Raw genomic sequence first — 23,919 nt, 5'->3', positions numbered from 1 at the left:
TCCAGAACCCATTGAAATCAATCAGAATGTTTCCATCGACTTCAATGATATTTGGATCAAGCTCTAAAAATCCAGTTCTGTGAACCCTTACTCACGTGACTAGTCCTTACTCTCTCTCAAACTCTCATTGAGCTCAGTGGAACCACTCCTGGGAATGAGAGTTTGCAGAGTTAGGCCCTAAGGCTACATCTACACACCAAAAAAAAAAAAAAAAAAAAACACAAAAACCCTGCAGGAACTCTCAGATCATGGGAGAATTGACTTGGGCTTGAGTGGTGGGGATGAAAATAGCAGTGTAGGGCTCTGAGACCCTCTCCTTTGCCAGTTTTCAGACCCCAGGCAGCCAGAGCCCAAACATCTACATGGCTATTTTTAGCCTTGCAGCCAGAGCCCCACAGCCTGAGTCAGTTGCCCTGGGCTCTGAGATCTGGCACCGCAGGTCGTCTTCTTTTTTAGCTGTGTAGACGTACCCTAAAAGCCAGATCCAGCTTCCTATAAAATCAATAGGACCCTTATCATTGTTTTCAGTGCGGGAAGGATAAGTCCCTAAAATGAAACTGATCGTTCTAGTTTCACTGACCAAGCTAAGTGAAATGAAGACAGTAATCTATTATCATGTAAATAGTGATGTACATACATAAGGAAGTACTTCTTCACACATGGTGAACCTGTGGAACTCATTGCCAGGGGATGTTGCAAAGGCCAAAAGTATAACTGGGTTCAAAAAAATTAGATAAGTTCATGGAGGACAATTAAATTAACTCTCTAGGATTCCCCATTTTCCTTATCTAAACTTTTAGTAACACGAGTCAGGAATGCCTGAAAATGACTTGGCTTGATAAGTATCCCTTTAAGGACAAGTAAATATTATGCAGTATATTTTTCTGAATGGCAGTATTTCCATAACATGGTCAAAATGCCTCTCTCTTGTTCATGCCTGGGATTAGCCTGTGAAGAGAAATATTGGCTTTGCCCAAATACCACATCATCAACAACATTTAAAGCAGTAACTAAGTTTTGATTAAAGGAAATGAGACCAGAGAGACTGAGTCCCATTTTTGATCAGACATTACTCCAATACCAGCTAAACTGACATCTGGCTATTGCTGTGGGATTTGACTGCTATAGTCTGCACAGAGTAAAAGATCAGGGAAAGAACTTGTTCTTTTTAATGAATGCTTTCTACCAATGACTATTTCCTTAACACACTTATCTGATGTCAGATGAATCGAGCCTGAAACCACTTTCCCTTTAGGTGGTTTTTTTTACAACTATGTAAGGCTAAGTAATGAGCTCTTGTTAGCAATTTCATGAAATTAAAGCTGTTCTGGATTTTGTAAAATAGTCACATACCTAGTAAGGAAGGGGAAATAACATGAAAAATGTGCCATATATTTGCATCTCTGAGATCTGCTTCTGATGCTTACTAAAAAAAAACACTTTGTTAGACAATCAAATTATATTCCCTCTTGAAAGATCAACGTTTAAAATAAGACTAATTTTTCCAATTACTTTCTCTTCCCGGATCTCTCACATCACGGCTTGTTTATCCATAAGACTTTTCCTTATGTGAAAGAAATAGTGATATCCCAATGTACTTTATCTGACACTTAAACTGAGAGGATGAACTTGAGAGAGCCTAACTGAATATTGAATATACAGGCTAAAAAAAAAAAAAATCTGCCTCAACTAATATAATGGAGATAGTTAATATTTGGCTGACCCTTTGTCTGTCTGGTCTGTTTAGAATCTTTGGGGCAAGGATTGTCCCTAAGGTTTTGTGTACACATAAGCTGGAGCTGAAATAACTAAATCAGTGTTATTTCAGGATAAGTCTGTGGGCTCGTCTAAATGCAAACATCGTACTGCTTTAACTATACCAGTATAATTCAGTACAAACACATACGGTAGATGCAATTATACTGGAATAAAGCTGTTTATATGGTTATAACTTAGGCCTCGTCTACAATAGGAAATTCGGTCTTTATAATACCATCACTCAAGGGTGTGAAAAATCCACATCCCTGAGCAATGCAATTAAACCAACCTAGCCGCTGGTATAGACCACACTAAATGGACAGGAGAATTTTCCCATCAACCTAGCTACCGCTTCTTAGGGAGTTGAAGTACCTACATTGACAGGAGAACCTCTTCCTTTGGTGTATGCAGTGTCTTCACTGAAGCGCTATAGCAGTGTAGACAAGCTCTTATTCCCATACAGGAAGGGGAGTAAGCTATACTGGTCTAAGGCACTTTATATTGATATAACTGGATTGGTTGTACTGATATAAGTATTTCCAAAGAAAATTTCATTCCAACCAAAACAGTTAAGCCAATACAAAAGGCATGGTTTGGCCAGGCCTGTGTGTAGATCAAGTATCCATTGTGGCCTTGCTTTGACTAGGAAAAGAGATGTATTTTTAACCCATGTTAAATTAACCAGTGTTAACTAAGGCCATGTCTACACTTCCACATGTGTTGGCAAAACTTATATCACTCGGAAGGGTGTATTTTCACACTCCTGAGCGACAGAAGTTTTACCGGCATAAGCTCTCATCTGCACAGCACTATGTTGGCAGGAGACGCTTTCCCACCAACATGGCTACCACAGCTCATTTGGGGGATTTTATTATGTCGATGGAAGAGCTCTCTCGCATCGTCATAGAGCGGCTACACGAGCGCTTTTACAGTGGCACGGCACAGCAGTATCGGTACAGTGGTATTTAAAATCCTAGTGAAAGTAAGGAAGATAAACTTGGTGGGGGGCGGGAGACACAAACATTTGTGTCTTAGCCTAGGCTGATACTTAGGCTTGATAGTCTAATACCACTTACTATGTCTTAAGGGCCACTTTCTTCCCCACATAGCTTTTTCATGTGCATAGTGTGGGAGACTCCATAGCTTTGGTGTCCCCAAAACTAGCAGATGCCCTGAGCTCCATGGAGAATCTCAGGGTATGTCTACACTATGAAATTAGGTCGATATTATAGAAATCGATTTTTAGGAGACCTGCAAGGACCTTGTCTCTTCACACTGCTGGCCCTGCCTCCCTTCCCCTTGTCATCTTTGCCTCAAAGCTTCACAGTAATAGCTGTGGAGGGGATCCTGACAGGTTCAATGATGCGGTATTGATTAGGGGATCATGTTTCAGAGAGTAACTGCTCCTGAATACCTGTCGGGGCCTTACTTAATAGAGCTCCAGCGAAGCTGCCTTTGCAGAGTTCCAAACAGAGGTAGTATTCCGGGCCCTAGTACTATCCTTTCCTTCCTCACCTAGAATCCAGCTGTGTTTTTGGCTGGCTTCTGCTTGGGGGAGCAGATAAGAGAATCTGGTCATAGACAGTAATTCCATAGAAGCCAATGCCTTTTCACAACCCAATTAATAACACGTGAGTCCAGGCTTTTCTTTCCCTGGCAGAGGCCTGTCATTACTGCACATACTCCCAATTATGTTCTAAACAATCTTTTTTTTAAAGTCAGTGATACTGGTTAGGAACACAGCTGCACAAACAGAACTGCTGTGGCCTTGTGCTTTCAAAAGCATCTCAGGAGTGCATTATTAAAGGCCCCCAGAATGCAGTCCCAGCCATCATGCTTTGCTTCATTTGAACACCCCCATGAGGTGTCAGCAGCGGCATCTCAAAATTACTCAATCAAATCATACAGCTGCAAATCTTTTTGACGTTATTTACTTAAAAGGATCAAAATGAAGTGAAGTAGAAAGGAGCATGTTGCGGTGTTGCGAAGATGCACAGTAAGCAGCAGGCTGTGTTGACTTGTGGGACTCGCTTTCCTATGGGCAACTGTTCAGTTCATGGCGAGTGGAGCATGTAATGCATCACTAGTTGCTGATGCGTTGTTATTGCTTTTGTCAGTAATGTGACATGGACAACTGTTCCTGACCCTGACAGGCTGGCTTATTCAAACTTCAGAAAGTGTGTTTAAAACAGATTCCAATACATCCAGAACTGCTCCCCCCACACACACCTTACATTCCCTCTGAAGCTGATGGGTTTTCTATAAGGTATAAACTAAAAAGAAATTTGGTCCATATCTGACTTCTCCTCTCAAACACCTATCCTGATGGAATTGCACTGGCACTAGTGTTATGCATAGCAAATTTCATACAAAATAAGAGATGGAAAAGTTCTATTAGAGTCAATGTGTCAATCCCTCTGCTAGTGCAGAATTCCCCCCCGAGTGTATTTTCTAGAGCTTCTGTAATGCACTCTCATACACTGCATAAATATGGACTGCCTGTCCTCTATTAACCCACATATCTGCAGCCTCAAGGATAGAGAGCTTGTCCTTCGGGTCTAAAACCATTAGCTTCTACCACTTGAGCTAATGCAGGGGTTCTCAAACTGGGGTTCATGAGGTTATTACATAGGGGTCGCGAGCTGTCAGCCTCCACCCCAAACCCTGCTTTGCCTCCAGCATTTATAAGGGTGTTAAATATATTAAAAAGTGTTTTTAATTTTATAAGGGGGAGGGAGTCACACTCAGAGGCTTGCTATGTGAAATGGGTCACCAGTAAAAAAAGTTTGAGAGCCACTGAGCTAATGGATTAGATCTAAATTGTGGAAGTAGTAGTAAGGCTTTTATCTTCTGTAGTTCATCTACTGGAGGGCATTGTTCAATAAATTACATTTCATCCATTCTAGTTTTACATGTTCCAAGTGATAGGACTTCCACTGCTTCCTTTGTGAGACACGGCAGAATTCAATATAACATGTTTTAAGCAGTAATAAAGTTTGCTACCATCTTTGTGTTCCCACCTCTCCGTATTGTGTGCTAGTTTGGTTAATCCCATTATTGGTCTCACCTCCTGACCTCTTACCTCAAATCGATTAAAAAAAATGCTGTTACAAAATAAAAATAAAGTTCCCCAGACACTTCTAATCTATATTTCATGTGTTGGGCAGTGTATGAGGTTTGAATTTCTGTGTGTGAAGGGTGTCTTGTGAAAACTGTTCTGTGCACAAAGGTGTGGAATTTAAGGTACAGTGACTGTTCCTATTGATCCCACTGTCTCTTTGTTCTGGCCTGTCAAATCTCAGGGGGGCACTGGGGTTTTGTAAGTTTGGAATAACAAAAATAGGGCTCAGGAAATACTAGGATCAATTACTGTGCTTTTTTGTTTGTTTGTTTTTTAAATCCTGCCAAAAAGAGTCAGTTTATCCGTTTTCTGTAGTTGATTTCATTGCAATGACTCATCATCACCAATATGTCCAATTGTTAGTTCTGGACTTCGAAGCCTTCTTTACACACTAGCATTTTTGAGGAAATCTCCCACTGGTGGTAGCAACAACGGGAGCTTAGGGTGAGCCAGCTATCAGTGTTATCACAGCATTGTCTAGACTTCCTCTAAACAGGGTTAGATGACACAATGGTAAGAACACCAGGGTGTTTACACTATCCTGGGCAGAACTGCATGGTGTAATGGTGAGACATTTCCCAGTAGTGCAAACACCGATTAGTTGTTTTGGTATGAAAAAATTCCAATTGACATTAGTTAATTTATTGTTGACACTCATAAGACTGAACTTCTCTGTTTAGCCCTAGGACAGCAGTGGACAAGCAGTGGAGGATGGCAGAAGTTTGCACAGCCATCTCAACTTTGATCTCTGTGGGATCACCTCGGAAAGAGAATTTAGTATTCATTCTCAGTCAGGGCCGGGTCCAGAGAGGTGCTGGGCACAGCAACTGTAGCTGTGAATGGGTGATGCCTCTCTTCAAAGATCTCACAACTTCCTGTGTACAGAGACAGCAGTCATTTTGTTTTCAGAGTTGCCAATGCCTGTGATGAAGGAGATGCATGTTCTTGCACTGTGGTGTTTCTATTTTTGTGCTTGTTTCCCTTAATCCAGAATAAGGGAGCTCCCACATATGTATGTGGGAATTTAACAGTGAGCATCTGCGATTCTCATTGAAGGCAATGAGTTACTTCAGAGTTCGACTCCTGGTCTTTGGCCTCCCTGCTGAGGGTACCAATGTGGGGAGCAAATTAGTGTCAGAAGCACTTCTGGCTCTTGTGATCTGGAACTTATCCACTAGGAAATGACATCAACCCACCAACACATAGCTTATGATTTTCAGTAACCTTTCAACTGGGCCAGATTTAACATAGAGGAGAAACGACTGGTAATGGATCAGAGCTTCTGAGCCATGAAAGGTGTAGCCCAGCACTTCTCATAGAGCTGGTTTTCTACCGCTACGCTAGTGAGAGAAGAACAATAATTCTTCCACATTCCTTTCCAGCATGCAACCCCTGAAACAATCCTGGGGAATTTCCTCTTAGAGTGTACTGACTACTGCTACAAAACCACAGTTCATAGAGGTACTTGTGAAAGAATGTACCAATGTCACTGATAGTCTGTATGAGTTGGTATCAAAATGTGATCTTCCCTTGATATTGGAACTGCCATTTTGAAAAAAACGTGTCTTGCAGTTTGTGTGTGTAGCTAGGACTTTAACCATCTGATTGGTGCTCTGAAGCTGGTCAGTGGGTCAGGGACCTAATCTTATGTAAGGGTAAGACCTGCTCTCGCCTCACTCTCACTAGCTGAACACCGCCAGAGAGAAGGACTGCAGAGAGATCTATCTGCCTGACACATGGACTGGGCCTAAGGCCTCACAAGAAGCGGTGAGGGGTGGGTGAGAATATATAGGCTTCTGTTTTCCTAAAGTTTCGTAACTCATGTGCGCTTTCTTGTGCAAAGCCTTACTTTACCTTCCGTGCGTCCCTGAAGAGCCAAACGATAATCCAGCGTACCCATGGAGGTGGACTCTGGCGGAGCATGAATAATGACTGGGAGGCTCAGGAGACCAGACACTGAGTTCAGCTTCTAGAGCAGCTGGGCCGTGGGACTCCACAGTTCAAGGAAGGGGGCCAGACAGAGGGTCCGCACTCAAGAATGAACCCTAGAGGCCCACAATTAGAAACAATGACTGGATGTTGCCCAGATCCAGTTGGCTTGGGGACATCGGGAATCCAATTACAACATACTGGTGATCATCCAGTAGAGGGACTCAGCTAAGTCTAGAGCTGCTTTTGAATCAATGTACTGGAGTGCCTGCCACTCCCATTCCGTGGCAGATGAAATCATGAACACTGAACAAGGAAAGGAAATTCATCAGCATCCAGAGCATTTCATTTCTTTTTAAGTCAGCAATATAGAGAACATTGCAGAGCTGTTACTGCTAGCTCATTAAAACAAAACAAAGGCTCAGTCTAGAGGCGCTGCTATGGGGCATCGCATTGATAACCATATTAAAATCCATCACTGTGCTAATAGCCATATAAATATACTTGATTTGTATAAAATACACTTTAAAAACTAGAGAAGGGGAGAGAATAGGGAAAGAAAATGAGATCCACTCGGAGGGAGCTAACAGGCAACAGCTTCCCCAACAGAATAAAAAATTATCCATATCCCTCAGGAAGCTTTAACATCCACCTGCGTGCCGATGAAATGCTGGGTCTTGAGCTCATAGCTCACGTTTTCCACACATGAAGGCCAAATACAGGACAAGGTAACTGATCCCACACAGTCTGGTTCTAGAATAATTGAGAGATGCTGAGGAGCATCTCTGTTTCGTGCCACTGGCATGAGGCCCCTCAATAACCTTACACCAGTGGAGGAGCAAGCACAGGGTTCTGCCCACTCTCTACCTAGCATTTGGAATGCTGGAAGTGAGAGGTGAGTACAACAGGAGCAGCCTCTGCAAGCCAAATGCTAGCAGAGATTTCCCCTCTACTAAGGAATTCTCCAATGGCCGCCTACAGCTGGAATCTGTCCATTTTGCACTGCCTGAGCAGCATGAAGTGGCCTTAGACCAGAGAGTCTGGCCCATGAACCTGGTTTTGTTAAGTGTTGTTAATGCAGCTACTACTAGTCTTCTCCTTAATATGGGCTTCATTAAAGTACAGACGTTAAATCTTACCATAACTGAAATCAGATGACTTGGAACGGGTCACATACTAAGTAGCAAAATAGCACCCACTGAGAAAAATGCTGGAGAGGAAGCTATACAAGCAGTAATTGGAAGTAACTCAGTGGGTGCAAAGGCTCTTTGGCTTGGTCTACACTAAACCCCCAAATCGAACTAAGGTACGCAACTTCAGCTACGTGAATAACGTAGCTGAAGTCGACGTACCTTAGTTCGAACTTACCGCGGTCCAGACCCGGCAGGCAGGCTCCCCTGTCGACTCCGCGTACTCCTTGCGGCGAGCAGGATTACCGGAGTCGACGGGGAGCACTTCTGAGTTCGATTTATCGCGTCCAGACAAGACGCGATAAATCGAACCCAGAAGTTCGATTGCCTGCCGCCGAACCAGCGCGGTAAGTATAGACAAGCCCTAAGATGAATACTTTATTGTGTCTCCACAATGCATGCCAATAATAAAAATGCTAACAGCAGAGTAAGGACAAAAGATCTAATAAAAGGGCACATTGAGATACCAGGTATTACAAACATAACATATAGCTGAGTAATGTCCATGACAGTGACGGAGACCAGTTTCTCTGACTTGTTCAAACCAGATCTTCTCTATGTTCAATGAACTGTGGCTAAGTAATCGGCATATATGTCATTGCTGGAGCTCTCTTTCTCCAGGGCTATGACATCTCGAATGTTAAGAATGAGAATTTCAAAAATATATGACAGTTAGGAGCCCACCTGTCTTTAAAAATCAAACTCTGCTGGGTGCTTCTGAAAATCCCATCCTATTAGACTATTTACCCTGATCAAATTGGCCCTGTCAACACTGGTTTTCCACTTGTGAGGTAACGCCCTTCTCTTCATGTGCCAGTATATAATGCCTTCATCTGTAATTTTCACTCCATGCATCTGAAGAAGTGGTTTTTTCTCATGAAAGCTTATGCCCAAATAAATCTGTTAGACTTTAAAGGTGCCACCAGACTCCTTGTTGTTTTTGTGGATACAGACTAACACGGCTCCCCCCTGATACTTGATCTGACACATAGTAAATTATCATCAAAACTGGAATATCTATATTTGGTCTCTACCTCCCCATCTTGTACCCCATTCATTGGAAAATGCTGACTCTTAGACCATTGAGCCTGTCTCCCTCTGTAAGGATAATGTCAGCTGTCAGAGGATGTATCACAGCAGGTAACTAAAGGATGAATGCAAGACTGGAAGGTGGAAAATCTGGATTTGTATTCCCAACTCTGCCACTGACTCCCTCTTTGATTTTGAGCAGTCATTTAACCTCTTGATGCTTCAATATCCACATCTGTAAAAGTAAACAGAGCTTTATGAAAGTGAGTAATACCCCTGAGATCACATTAGAATGGCAGTATGCTTTTTATGCCATAAAGGACAAGACAAGTGTCTCCTATTGTGATTTGTTGCCTGTAGCACAGTTATTTTTTAAAAGAAGGTAGCTCAAAGGGTAGGCAGCTGCTTGTGTTTTTGATTGCACCTATTTTCTGAATATCCATATTCCACTGAAATAATAAAAAAGCAGTGAATCTTGACGCGTTCATTTGAGAAACAAATCCACGCTAGTTCCATTAGGCAATAAATGCAGTAAAGGGTTAATGTTTCTGCCTCCCGCCTAATTGCTTTCAGTTTCTCCCAGGCGGAAGTTGTAGAGAGCATTGAAGTTTAAGGGTGTTTTTTTTTATTCCAGCCACTGAGATTAGGAGACAGTGCCCAATCCACACACTCAAGAGCGTGAGCTGAAAAGATGACAAAAGAAACAGAGGGGAAAGATCCCCTCCTCTATTACTACTGCATCAAATTTGCTCTCTCTGCCTATTCCACTCTGTTTTCGGTAGGTGTTTCAATCATTTCCAACTTTTATGTTGTTTATGGGAATTAACACAGAGTACCTGCCTGGTGGTTTGTTTTACTTTGTTTCTTAGAGCTTCACCCTCTGAAATATAAAATCTACTGGTTAATAATGCTGTCTGGAATTGGACTGCATTGTAGGAGGTGCCCATTTGTGCTGCTAGAATTCTGTTTGTATTTAATACAGGATGATCTCCATTTGCTGGATTTAATATTCTTTCTGCCTGATCTTCTTCCCCCCCCCCCCCTTTAAAAAGCCATGACCTGGCTCATATATCAGACACGCCTTTATTTTAAAAATACAAATCACATCAGGAATCTAACGTCTTAATGGTGCAAACGTTTACTTCACAATACTCCCAGCTACCGGTAGATTGTTTGTACTCTACATTTGCCTCTGGCTCCATGCTTAAAGCCTTGTCTCTTTCAATGGAGATCAGGCAGGAATTGGATGTGAAATCTGCCAGCTGTGGTTACTAATACCCTCGAGTTCTTAGTGCTTGTGGTTTTGGCCAGACTTGTCCTTTTTAATTTTTTAAACAAATTTCCATTTAATCAGCACAATTTTGAAGATGTTAATTCTTAATACAAACCAGGTCAGTGTGATATTAGCAGTGCAGACCTTGTTGTGAACCTGTGTAAATGAGAGGAAGGGAAGATTCACATTAGTCTCTGCAAACAGTAACTACACACAGCAGAACAGCAAGTGGACGATTATTTCTCTCGCTTTAGACTTTGTGCACTATAGCATTGCTTGTGAAACTTTATTATAATTAAATTATTCAGTGAGACTATTTATTATGAAGTTATTCCCTTTCTTTGATTAGTCATTTGTGAACCAATCCTATTGATTATTTGTAAATATTTGACAGTTTTGAATAATTATGTTCATCTTATGAATTATTTACTACAAGGCATTCAGCATTTTTAGTGTATCGTTGGTCACATGGTATTGTTTCAACTCCCTGATTTGCTGACTCAAACAGGAATGCAAACAAATAATGACCCTTTGAGCATGAATTTTTGATGAATGAACTCAGACTAGCAGTGTTTGCCTGTAATACCCACCCTGTTAGTAGGTGTTAACCTTTTCCCAGCAGGATCAAGTGGCTTATAGTGTTTCACTGAGTGACTTGCGACTTCCCCTAGATGTAAGGGAGTGGGAATGGGAGAAAGGATCTCGGTCCTGGGGGAGCAGCCAAGCCTGTGGAGGGATTTGAGACGAGTTTTGTTATCGTGTTGATTTCTTTGTTCAAGCCAAACCTCAGGAAGGGAGGGTAAGTTTGGACTGTACACAGTGTGTCTCTACATCAGCTCAGGAAAGAGAGGTTTCAGAGTAGCAGCCCTGTTAGTCTGTATCCACAAAAAGAAGAGGAGTACTTGTGGCATTTTAGAGACTAACAAATTTATTTGAGCATAAGCTTTCGTGAAGTGGGCTGTAGCCCACGAAAGCTTATGCTCAAATAAATTTGTTAATCTCTAAGATGCCACAAGTACTCCTGTTCTTTTTTCAGGAAAGCGAGACCTTCTAGGACCGGAATATAGAAGGGGATGTGTATGGTATGATGGTATGAAGCTCCTAATAAAGCCAGGTGCAACTTGCATTATTTGAGTTTCCTAACACATTTGAAACCCCAGCAAATACAGCCAAACTCACAGACCCTGTAAGTCAATGTAGTCTAATGTTTGAGCAAGAGTAGGGTGTCTTTCGGGCTATGGGTGGCAACAGTATAATACTCTATAGATTCAAATAATTTGTCCCAAATCTTAGGCAATAGCTGATGGTTTCTCTGGACTTTTGTGGCTTATTCAAGCCATAACTTGGGGAACGGTTGAAGGGAAAACCCAAATATAAGTAGGTGGTTTGCAGAAATCTCTGACCAAAACTTCTGAGTTTAGTAAAGTGCCCAACAATGTGGGTTCACTTTCCATTAGTTTATAAAAGAATGGAACTTATGATCCAACTGGATGTAGGCACATAATCCACCTACCATCCCCAGGAGCCAATTCAGTTTCCTGAAGTGACTGTGTGTGGTAAGCATCATCATGAAGACTTCCTGTCAAAGGAGTCCAGGCCTGGAGGAAGAATTCTGCCTTGACATCCCCTCTGTAGCCAGATTTTAACCTAAGTGAACCTCAAGGATATTAGCTTTGTGCTGATTTCCCCTGTCCTACCAAATAACTTGGCTCATGTTCATGAAAAGGTTTTGTAAACTTTGGTGAAACTCCTGTTGAGCCAGGACTAAGCTTAGGGTTTAACTGCAAACTGAAAACCAGGTGGGTTTTGCCTGGTTTGGAGTTTCTTCATAAAAGTGTTGAACAGTTCTAGTTGTGAGACAGGGATATATTTTTCTTCCGATCAAACTCAATCAATGTTGCATTTGACACTCTGCAAATGTAACTGACTAATAGGTCGTGCTAAGCACAATATAAAAGCCAAATAATACTGAGCTATCCGTGCGAAGTCAGGCTAGAGCATCTTTGCAAAGACCGACAAAGAGGAAAGCGAGCTGCTGTGCATGCTTGTGAGAAAAACACCTGCCCACAAGAAATAAACAGAGAACAGATTATTTCACACAGCCTAAGACAGTGATATAAAAAGGAAATAACTGTCAATGACTCCTAACTGGGGCTGTCTTCAAACTGGTGACTTAGTGACCATTACCAATTTCTAAACTCCCCAAGGGATAGTTTTTAAACTGCTCTGCCTCAGAAAAGTCATTGGCCCATCAAAACCATAGAAACCGGGAAACCTACTTGACCTTTTCAGCCAAGTGACTTACCTAGTTCTCATTTGCAAATCTGTCATTTTACAAATCCTGTGGCACTCAGAGCCATTCGGAGGGTGGGAAAGTCCTGCTAATTATACTCCAGGAGTGGGCCATCCCTGGATACTTAGCTGGGTTTTAAATGTACTTGGTAGAATTATTATTGGAACCTTTTGTGCTTAAATTGAACAAGGTCTCGAACTACCCAGTTTCAACCCTGCTTCCAACTGCCGTGGTAAAGAAAACTTCAATGGAAAACATGGAGTTTCATCACCGTTCTAAATCAGAAAGTTTATACTCTACTAACATTAAACCATTCTAAGTCAGAAAGTCACCAGCCCTGTAACGTATGTTCAGCACCAAGCACAATAGGGCTCTAATTCTGATTGGGGCTTCTGGGTGCTTTTGTATTACAAAGAATAATCCATTTTGACTGAGATATTCAAAGCCATCCAAGGCATTTGGAGGGGTATAGCTCATTAAAATTAATGTAGCTCTAATTTTCACTGTTCAGTTTGAGTAAATGTGCGCTGACTATTCAGTTCCAGCTGTGATTGCAAGTGCTTTACTTATGGTAGTTGCTTGGGTTTTCTTTCCACTCCCCTCTCTGCACTAGGTACTGATGAGACACACAGCCTGTGGGTAGGAAGTCTGAGGCAGCACCACCGCAGGCTACCTTTCAGCACATGCCTGTAATGAGGGCAATTATTTCTAGGTGAGCATATCAGTAAGAAGTGCAAGATTAGTTTAAGTTCTTGACTTTCTTCCCTCTGGACAGCTACTTTAAAAACAGATTTGAGTTCGAGTTGAAAACTGACTGCCAATTCTAAGGGAACCAGGGACCTTCTGTCCACACTAGCCTTCTCTGCCTCCCATATTTAAGGTGACATTAGATATGTGCTTTAGTCCAGTGTCAGGCTGGATGGTCATGGTGATCCTTTCCAGCCTTGGAATCTATGAACAGCCCTTTCATCCCCTTTCTTTATGGGCGCTGGGAAGAAGAGGACAAAGCAGGCAATCCTGAAAACACTACTAACACTTGCACCTCTGCATCAAGACAATGACTATAATGAAATCTCAGTATTTAGGGCTTCAGATGGTCACCTGTAGGGATCAAGGATGATTACCCCCCCTCCCCCCCATACACTATTTGCCAGATGTACTGGGGGGGGGGGTGGTTCACCTGCCTCTGAAGCATCAGAGATTGGCCACAGCTAGAGATGGGACAGCAGGTGGGGTGGACCAGTGCTCCAACGTGGTACAGATCATAGAACCATAGAACTAGAAGGGACCTCGAGAGGTCATCTAGTCCAGTCCCCTGCACTTGTGGCAGGACTAAGTATTATCTAGACCATCCCTGACAGGTGTTTGTCCAACCTGCTCTTAAAAATCCTCAATGATGGAGATTCCACAACCTCCCTAGGCAATTTATTCCACTGCTTAACCACCCTGACAGGAAGTTTTTCCTAATGTCCAACCTAAACCTCCCTTGCTACAATTTAAGCCCATTGCTTCTTGTCCTATCCTCAGAGGTTAAGAAAAACAGTTTTTCTTCCTCCTCTCTGTAACAACCTTTTACATACTTGAAAACTGTTATCATGTCCCCTCTCAGTTTTCTCTTTTCCAGACTAAACAAACCCAATTTTTTCAATCTTCCCTCATAGGTCATGTTTTCTAGACCTTTAATCATTTTTGTTGCTCTTCTCTGGACTCTCTCCAATTTGTCCACATCCTTCCTGAAATGTGGTGTCCAGAACTGGACACAATACTCCAGTTGAGGCGTAATCAGAGCGGAGTAGAGCGGAAGAATTACTTCTCGTGTCTTGCTTACAACACTCCTGCTAATATATCCCAGAATGATGTTTGCTTTTTTTTTGCAACAGCATTACACTGTTGACTCATATTTAGCTTGTGGTCTACTATGACCCCCAGATCCCTTTCCACAGTACTCCTTCCTTGGCAGTCATTTCCCATTTTGTATGCGTGCAACTGATTGTTCCTTCCAAAGTGGAGTACTTTGCATTTGTCCTTATTGAATTTCATCCTATTTCATCCTATTTACTTCAGACCATTTTTCCAGTTTGTCCAGATCACCTTAAATTTTAATCCTATCTTCCAAAGCACTTGGAACCCCTCGCAGCTTGGTATCATCCGCAGACTTTATAAGTGTACTCTCTCTGCCATTATCTAAATCATCAATGAAGATACTGAACAGAACCGGACGCAGAACTGATCCCTGCGGGACCAACTCGTTATGCCCTTCCAGCATGACTGTGAACCACTGATAACTACTCTCTGGGAACAAAAAGAAGAACAGGAGGACTTGTGGCACCTTAGAGACTAACAAATTTATTAGAGCATAAGCTTTCGTGGACTACAGCCCACTTCTTCGGATGCATATGGGAACAGTTTTCCAACCAGTTTTGCACCCACTGTGACGTTGTGCAGTCTATATGGTTTTATAAAAATATAAGTGAATATAATGTAACTGGGATATGCTTCATGCAAAAGGTCTCATGTAAGGTTTCATTACAAAGCTCATAATCTACTGAGTGTGATCATCCTATTTGTAGAAATGTACCACTCTTGTATCTGAAACTAGAAATATAAAACATAACTCTGAGGGTCTATTGTAATTATGTAAAGTGTGGGCCATTAAGGATGGTTTGGAATCTTGATGACTCCCATTGTCTGCAGATGGCTGTATTTACCTGTGAGTCTTCCTGTATATATGTGTGCTGGCAAGTGAGTAATGAAGTCTTGTAGTGACATGTGATCATGTCACCTGAACTGGAATCCATCTTTATCCTGGTGCTTTTCCTGAGGGGGGGTGGGGGGGTGGGGATTGTGGAAACCCAGAGGGACAAAGGGTTCCCGCCTTATGCAAAAGATATATAAAGGGGTGGAAGAGAACAAGGGGAGGGAGGAGCCATCATGAAGAATCCCCTAGCTATCACCTGAGCTGCAGCAAGAGCTGTACCAGGGGAAAGAATTGTGCCCAGGCCTGGAAGGTGTCCAGTCTGAGAAAAAGCTTACTGAAGTATCTCTGAGGATGAGATTATCTGTATTCAATTTGATTAGACATAGATTTGCGCATTTTATTTTATTTTTCTTGGTGACTTACTTTGTTCTGTCTGTTACTACTTTGAACCACTTAAATCCTACTGTCTGTATTTAATAAAATCACTTTTTATTTAGTAATTTACTCAGAGTATGTATTAATATCTGAGGGAGCAAACAACTGTGCATATCTCTCTATCAGTGTTATAGAGGGCGAACAATTTATGAGTTTGCCCTGCATAAGCTTTATGCAGGGTAAAACGGATTTATCTGGGTTTAGACCCCATTGGGAGTTGGGCATCTGAATGCTAAAGACAAGCACACTACTGTGAGCTGTTTTCAGGTAAACTTGCAGCTTTGGGACAAGTGATTCAGACCCTGGGTCTGTGTCTGGAGCCAGACGGGAGTGTCTGGCTCAGCAAGACAGGGTGCTGGAGTCCTGAGCTGGCAGGGAAAACAGAAGCAGGGGTAGTCTTTGCACATCAGGTGGCAGCTCCCAAGGGGGTTTCTGTGGTCTAACCCGTCAACCTTATAGTAGCTCCATCTAGGTTGTATTTCCTTAGTTGATTTATGAGAAGGTCATGTGGGACAGTATCAAAAGCTTTTTAAAATCAAGATATATCACATCTACCACTCCCCATTCGCAAGGCTTGTTACTCTGTCAAAGAAGCTATCAGGTTGGTTTGACAGGATTTGTTTTTGACAAATCCATGCTGACTGTTACTTATTACCTTATTATCTTCTAGGTGTTTGCAAATAGATTGCTTAATTATTTGTTCCATTATCTTTCCGGGTACAGAAGTTAATCTGACTGGTCTATAATAACCTGGGTTGTCCTTATTTCCCTTTTTATAGATGGGCACTATATTTGCCTTTTTCCAGTCTTCTGGAATCTCTCCCGTCTTCCATGACTTCTCAAAGATAATTGCTAATGGCTCAGATATCTCCTTAGTCAGCTTCTTGAGTATTCTAGGATGCATTTCATCAGGCCCTGGTGACTTGAAGACATCTCATTTGCCCAAGTAATTTTTAAATTGTTCTTTCCCTATTTTAGCCTCTTCTGATCCTACCTCATTTTCACTGGCATTCGCTACATTAGACGTCCAATCACCACCAACCTTCTTGGTGAAAACCAAAACAAAGAAGTCATTAAGCACCTCTGCCATGTCCACATTTTCTGTTATTTCCCCCCTAACCTCCCACCTCATTGAGTAACGGGCCTGTCTTAGATCATCTCTGTCTTAGATGCCTGGCTGGTGTGTCTTGCTCACTGATTGCCAAATTTGGGATTAGGAAGGAATTTTTCCCAGGTCAGACTGGCAGGGTCCTTAGTAATTTTTCACCTTCCCTGCAATATGGGGCGTGGATCGCCTACTGGGCTTATTTGAACAATTCCCTGCCATTTCAGAAGCCTTGGATATTGGCAGCATCTCAGTCTCTCCTATTCTCTGTCCTTGGCACAAAGAAATTTAGTCTCCTGAGGATTAAAATGTTTGTCTAACTAAAAGTCATTGAGCTTAATATAGGGATATCTGGATGGAATTTAGTGCCCTATGTTACACAAGAGGTCAGACTTGCTAGCTAGCGTGATATGTTAACCTAGTGCACGTTACTTTAATGTATTTGGTATTAATATTGTATATATTCTATCATATATGAATGTTTGGGTAGTTGTGGTAACTGAATTGTGTTACGCTTTCCCCAGAATGCTTACTCCTGTTCACGCATGCTAAGGTATATATCCCATAACGCTTTGCAAAGCTGAATTCAGCTCTTGGCATGGGCAAATACAAAACTGTCAAAGACAAGGTACGTGAGTAATTTGTCCTGGGACAGTTTGGGAGATGCTTTCACGACCCACTGGCACCGGAATTGTGATATCCCTGACAAAGATAAGGATGGCACAGAATGATACCGGAAAAACAAGACAAAAAACTGATTGATGGGTTAAGTCTGAGATTGTTTTCTAACTTGTAAACAACCATGCTATATGTACAGCTAGTTTTGAATACTGTACACTCCTGATTATCCGAATACCTGGAGTGGGGGACACAGATTTTATTTGGATAATCGGGAGCTTGGGTAATCAAAAGGACAGGAGACATTCAGCAGCAGGGCGGCCTCCCCCACAACTGGGGGCTCTTCTTCCACCTCATAGTCTTGCCCAGGGGTCTCTGCTCACTCTCGTGACAGCAGGAGTTTGGAGGGCTCCCTGCCTCCCCCCTAGCAGGATCCCAGAACATCTGGATTTCAGTTAAACAGCCTCTTAGTCAGAGCCCCCTTAGCTCAAGTCAGCTGGCATGGGCCAGCCATGGTTTTTTTAGTTGCAGTGTAGACATACCCCAAGAAGGCAGGTCTATTAGGAGCAGAGCACTGTGATAGCTGCAGGAAAGTTGGCGTTCCTGTTCAGGTGGTCCTGAAACTGGTTCAGAAAATCTGGGTCAGGTCACTTTAAACTGGGCTTTCGCTATGATGCTTACCAGTTTAAAAACTTCTCCAGTGTAAACCGACCTTAAGGCAAATGGGGTGACATGATGTAAAGGGACCTTGGTGCTGGGTATCAGGAAATATTTCATCTGGAATAGTCTAGGGAAAGGATTGAGGCAGGACTGGAAAATAACACTAGACTGTCGATGTAGGCTCACCCTACATCATAATTAGATAGGATCTGTTTAGTCTTTCCCAATCTCTATCTTATGTGAGGTTATCCATGATACTTATTCACTTGGAACATACCAATCTGATGCCAGGTTCCAGTCTTCAGACTGCCTATATGCAGAAGCTTTTATGGAGGGTTAAAGAGTTAACACAGCTGACTACCTTAGGATTTGTCAATGTATTTCCACCTCCCACATTCGTGGCTGAATAGCTATAAATACTTTCCCCATTCTACTACATTACAATAGCAGTTGGGTTTCCTTTCAGCTGTATTATTGCATGTGAGGTGTAGCAGAAGGGGATTTCAATGAGGGCCTGTAAAACAGTGCTATTCTCATCTGTCTCTCTAGCTCAAGAAGTGCCTTAAATGTAATGGAAGAACAGGAGTACTTGTGGCACCTTAGAGACTAACAAATTTATTAGAGCATAAGCTTTCGTGGGCTACTGCCCACTTCTTCGGATGCATATAGAGTGGAACATATATTGAGGGGATATATATACACACATACAGAGAGCATGAACAGGTGGGAGTTGTCTTACCAACTCTGAGAGGCCAATTAAGTAAGAGAAATTTTTTTTTAAATGTAATGGGATACTTTTCCGTGATCTTTTACTTAGCAGAGAGTGGAGTGAGAGCTCTTTGAAGTTAGATGAAGTGCAAAATGGTAGAAGTTTATGCTTAGACTGTTGAAGGTGGGAGCTTATCAAGGGATTTTGAGGAACCGAATAGCCTAGTAATCAGGGTTACAAAGTGAGGACCCCTGGCTTCTTTCTGTTTCTAGTTCTGCGGCTGGCTTATGTTGTAGCCATAGGTAACTGAGGTTCAGATTCATGTCCTTATTTGTAAAAGGAAGACAGTACTTCCCTACTTCCCATGATGGTTGCGAGTCTTTATTCTTAAAGCTCTTTGAGATTTCAGATTAAGTATGTGCTAGAAGGATGAAGGATTGTCTTTTTTGTTCTGCCAAGGAGATTCAATTGTTCTGAAGTTTCCATATTCAAATCCAACTGAAGTCACTCAGGATACACAGGATATGAATTAGAGCAGATTTCAGGCATATAGATTCCCCTCCCCCCCCCCCCCTTTTTTTAAAGGGATAATAGCCAAAGCTGTGTGTTTTTCAGAGGTTTGTGCAAACAATCTCCTTGGTTTTGAGCTGAGAAAATTCATACCACTTCTATTTCATCTGGTTCTTCTGTCTGGTCATTGTTTCTTGAAGTGATATTCTATAAATTGACTCCAATTTATATACCATAAATTGACTCCAACTTGCTTGAAACTTGCAATCCTTATGATAAGTCTGGGCCAACTTAAAAAATCATAAACACCCCTAGAGCTGCAGAATTTGGTTTTCTAGGGTGGCAGAGAATCAGCCTGTAAATGTCTGCTAAGAGGCTTTTCTCAAACCCAAACACCCCCCCAAAAATTCTGTCCCTCCATTTCCTGCAAAGGTAGGTGTTCCTTGTATGCACTCTTCCTAAAAAAAAGAGCTCTCCAATATTAACAATTTACAGCTCGATGTAGGTGGGAAGACAGAATAGTTCGATTTGTGGTAATTTTTGCTGTTCTGATGACTTTTTACTTGTAATTCCATGAAAGAAAAATGGTAAACTTTTGAGCGAGCACATGATCTTCTTCCTCTAAACCCATGACAGCTCTACGGATGCTTTCAGGCCCAGCTGAATAGTGCAATAAATGTCCTAGGGGAATCATAGAATATCAGGTTTGGAAGGGACCTCAGGAGATCATCTAGTCCAACCCCCTGCTCAAAGCAGGACCAACCCCAACTAAATCATCCCAGCCAGGGCTTTGTCAAGCTGGTCCTTAAAAACCTCTAAGGATGGAGATTCCACCACTTCCCTAGGGAACCCATTCCAGTGCTTCAACACCCTCCTACTGAAAAAGTTTTTCCTAATATCCAACCTAAACCTCCCCCACTGCAACTTGAGACCATTACTCCTTGTTCTGTCATCTGGTACCCCTGAGAACAGCCGAGCACCATCTTCTTTGGAACCCCCTTTCAGGTAGTTGAAAGCAGCTACCAAATCTCCCCTCATTCTTCTCTTCTGTAGACTAAATAATCCCAGTTCCCTCAGCCTCTGAGCCTCATAAGTCATGTGCTCCAGCTCCATAATCATTTTTGTTGCCCTCCACTGGACACTTTCCAATTTTTCCATATCCTTCTTGTAGTGTGGGGCCCAAAAGTGGACACAGTACTCCAGATGAGGCCTCACCATCTTTGCCGAATAGAGGGGAACGATCACGTCCCTCAATCTGCTGGCAATGCTCCTACTTATGCAGCCCAAAATGCCGTTAGCCTTCTTGGCAACAAAGGCACACTGTTGACTTATATCCAGCATCTCGTCCATTGTAACCCCTAGGGCCTTTTCTGCAGATCTGCTGCCTAGCCACTCAGTCCCTAGTCTATAGCAGTGCATGGGATTCTTCCATCCTAAGTGCAGGACTCTGCACTTGTCCTTGTTGAACCTCATCAGATTTCTTTTGGCCCAATCCTCTAATTTGTCTAGGTCCCTCTGTGTCCTCTCTCTACCCTCCAGCATATCTACCACTCCTCCCAGTTTAGTGTCATCTGCAAACTTGCTGAGGGTGCAATCCATGCCATCGTCCAGATCATTAATGAAGATATTGAACAAAAACCGGCCCCAGGACCGACCCTTGGGGCACTCCGCTTGATACCGGCTGCCAACTAGACATGGAGCTATTGATCACTACCCGTTGAGCCTGATGATCTAATCCAGCTTTCTATCCACCTTATAGTCCATTCATCCAGCCTATACTTCTTTAATGTGCTGTTAAGAATACTGTGGGAGATGGTATCAAGAGCTTTGCTAAAATCAAGGAATAACTCATCCACTGCTTTCCCCTCATCCACAGAGCCAGTTATCTTGTCATAAAAGGCAGTTAGGTTAGTCAGGCATGACTAGCCCTTGGTGAATCCATGCTGACTGTTCCTGATCACTTTCCTCTCCTCTAAGTGCTTCAGAATTGATTCCTTGAGGATCTGCTCCATGAAATGTATTTCCCAAGGAAAGGGTTGTGAAAAGGCTAGAGCTAAACTTGTTCAGTATGTGAATGGGAGCATCTTAGTTTCACAGTTACCCCGCAATGACCTGCAGCTTGGTGGGTGACTCAAGCTATTCAGTGCTGTCAATTAGGCATAGTTGCCCTGGCAAGTTCTGTTGGACAGTATGTGCTTAAGCTTTATCAAAGCCCTTCTAATTGAGCCTAAACCATCTGATCTGTGCACCAATGAAAAAGGCCAGCTCTGGTGAACGTAGCTGTAATTCTGCTTTCCTTTGCATTGCATCTGTAAATAGTGAATTTGTTGCACAAGACACTGGTATCAGGAATGCTGTGTACAGTTTTGGTCACCCATGTTCAAGAATGACGACTTCCATCTGGAATAGGTGCAGGGAAAGGCTACTAGGATATCAGGGAAGTGGAAAGCCGAGGAAACTACAGCTTTGTTTAACCTAGCAAAGCAAAGGTTGGGAGAGGGAATGATTGCTCTCTATTAATACGTCAGGGAGGGAGAAGAGCTACTTGAGCTAAAGGACAATGTTGGCACAAGAACAAAGGGTTATAAACTGATTGTGAATAAATGTAGACTGGAAATTAGAAGACGGTTTCTAACCATCAGAGAAGAGAGACTTTGGAACAGCCTCCCAATCAGAGGAGTGGGGGCAAACAACCGCTAGTGTTAAAATGGAGCTTGGTGGATTATATGATGGGGTGGTTGCCTGTGACAGCAGCGGGCTGCACTCAGTGACCCAGGAAGCCCTTTCCAATTCTATGTCTCCAAATGTAAGAAGTCCTGCTTGTCTGCTACGGAACAGGGCAGCGAGGGGATATTAAAATGACAGGACTTGGAGCAAGAGAGACACTGCTCTCTGCCCCGTTTGTGGTGATTTTATATTACCTGCTTAGTTTTCCTTTACCTAAAATAAAAATCCAAACTTAGTGTTATGATCTCCTCTGAGTGTGAGGGAAAAACCATAATAGCTGTCATCTGTAACTCATATTCTAAATCAGATGCCAGGAGCTCATTTTCTATCTCTGTGTCGTTGCTGTTCTTGAATTTTCAAGGAAGTGTGGCTTAGCTGAGAGATGGCTTATCCCCTCCTGTTCTTAGTTACTCCCACTTCTGAGCTCTCAGATACACGTGGTCATCTGACGGGGTCATTGCTGGATGACACAATGACTCAGTACCATGATTAATGTACTTGTCAATGTTTTACTGGACTCATTTCTCTTTTCCCTGCAATTTTTTTTAAGTGACCATTTCCCAGTGGATTATGTTCCTATGGACCTCTGATAAAAACATTTTTAATTGGCATGTTTATTTCCAATGGGATGCACCAGTTAGGAAGATTCAATTGTACTGGGTTTCAGCAAACTGGAGATGTGTCAAGATTATTGGGTTTTAGTTTTGCAACATTAAAAAATAGGGTGGTTTGGATCTGGGGGGGGGGGAAATAAGAATTCTCTTTCAATCGCTGATCATAGCCCTCTTTTAGAATGGAAAATTAACTAAATTCTGAAAAGTTTGCTTAACTTCCACACATGTCCTGCCAGACTCCAGATGCACACATTCCAGATATACGCTACAGATAACATCCCATTCTATTTTTGTTGTACCGGGTCATTTCTGTTTCTAGAAGGGCAGAAATTCTAGTTGGCAGAAGCTGGCTTTACGGTATTTCTAACTCAGCTAGAAGCACGAGCTACCAAAAACCTTGGTTGACAAGTAATAAATCTGAACCCTATGTCTAGAAAGTCCAAAATTTTAGGCAGAGGTATTGAAATCCAGATTTGAATTTTGCAGCTTGGGCCCCAGTAGGAACTTCCTCTTGTGAGATTTTTATCCAAATTTTACAGATTAATGAGAGTCTTAGAGTTCAGATAAGTATCCAAACTTGTGGAGTCTTCTCCAACCCCAGTTCCCACTCTTTGAGGTTCACCCACCATAAGTAACAGCAACATGGAACAGAAGCTGAGACCAGAGGGATGTATCCACATCATCTCCCTCACCCCAGTCAGAAATTATTCAGGAAGTCAGTGCGCACATACGAACCCCTCTCCTGGTATGGATTTGGCTTCTCAGAATAATCTGATTTTAATATGAAGAGCTATGTGGCCATGAAGCTGTTGTCGTCATGACTCATTGATGTTTCTGAAAGCGATGAATTACTGGCTTTTCATTCGCATCTCATTTACTCATCTGATTACAGCAGTTTGTCCCTGAACTGAGCTGCTTCTCTTCCTCAAAGATGTTTTGAATGATGCCCTAGCTTGTGCTCCTCTGCTCTTATTTATGGACTAGCTTTCTCCCATTATGCATTTCCTTTCCATGAGTTTTGTCACTAAGCTGTAGGAATCACACAGAGCTTCCAGCTCTTGCTTTGCAAGGGTTTTGACTTCTGGGACATGGACAGGGCCGCCCAGACCGTGGGGGGGCAAGTGGGGCAATTTGCCCCGGGCCCTGCAGGGGCCCCCACGAGAGTTTTTCGGGGCCCCTGGAGCGGGGTCCTTCACTAGCTCCGGGGACCCCAGAAAACTCTTGCAGGGCCCAGGCCCCCGGAGCTTCTT

At 42.6% G+C, this 23,919-nt stretch overlaps 1 protein-coding gene across 6 annotated transcripts in view; it reads left to right on the top strand.

Annotated features, from left to right (window-relative positions):
• The first annotated feature begins 9,606 nt into the window (after nucleotides 1-9,606).
• Nucleotides 9,607-23,919, top strand: part of LOC101942087 (tetraspanin-15-like) — a 232,371-nt gene continuing 218,058 nt past the window's right edge. For 3 of the 6 annotated variants that reach the window (XM_065584409.1, XM_065584404.1, XM_065584410.1), the window contains exon 1: nucleotides 9,612-9,805. In XM_065584409.1, the coding sequence (XP_065440481.1) occupies nucleotides 9,719-9,805 (87 nt within the window). In that variant the 5' untranslated portion in view covers nucleotides 9,612-9,718. Of the gene's footprint in view, nucleotides 9,806-23,919 lie in introns of all 6 variants that reach the window. The other 3 variants (XM_065584408.1, XM_065584407.1, XM_065584406.1) reach the window with 3 other exon arrangements.

The sequence above is a fragment of the Chrysemys picta genome, chromosome 2 (genome assembly GCF_011386835.1).
Source record: "Chrysemys picta bellii isolate R12L10 chromosome 2, ASM1138683v2, whole genome shotgun sequence".
Taxonomy (NCBI): Eukaryota; Metazoa; Chordata; order Testudines; family Emydidae; genus Chrysemys; species Chrysemys picta.
The sequence above is the reverse complement of the archived record's forward strand: the minus strand, read 5'-3'. Positions and strand labels throughout refer to the sequence as shown.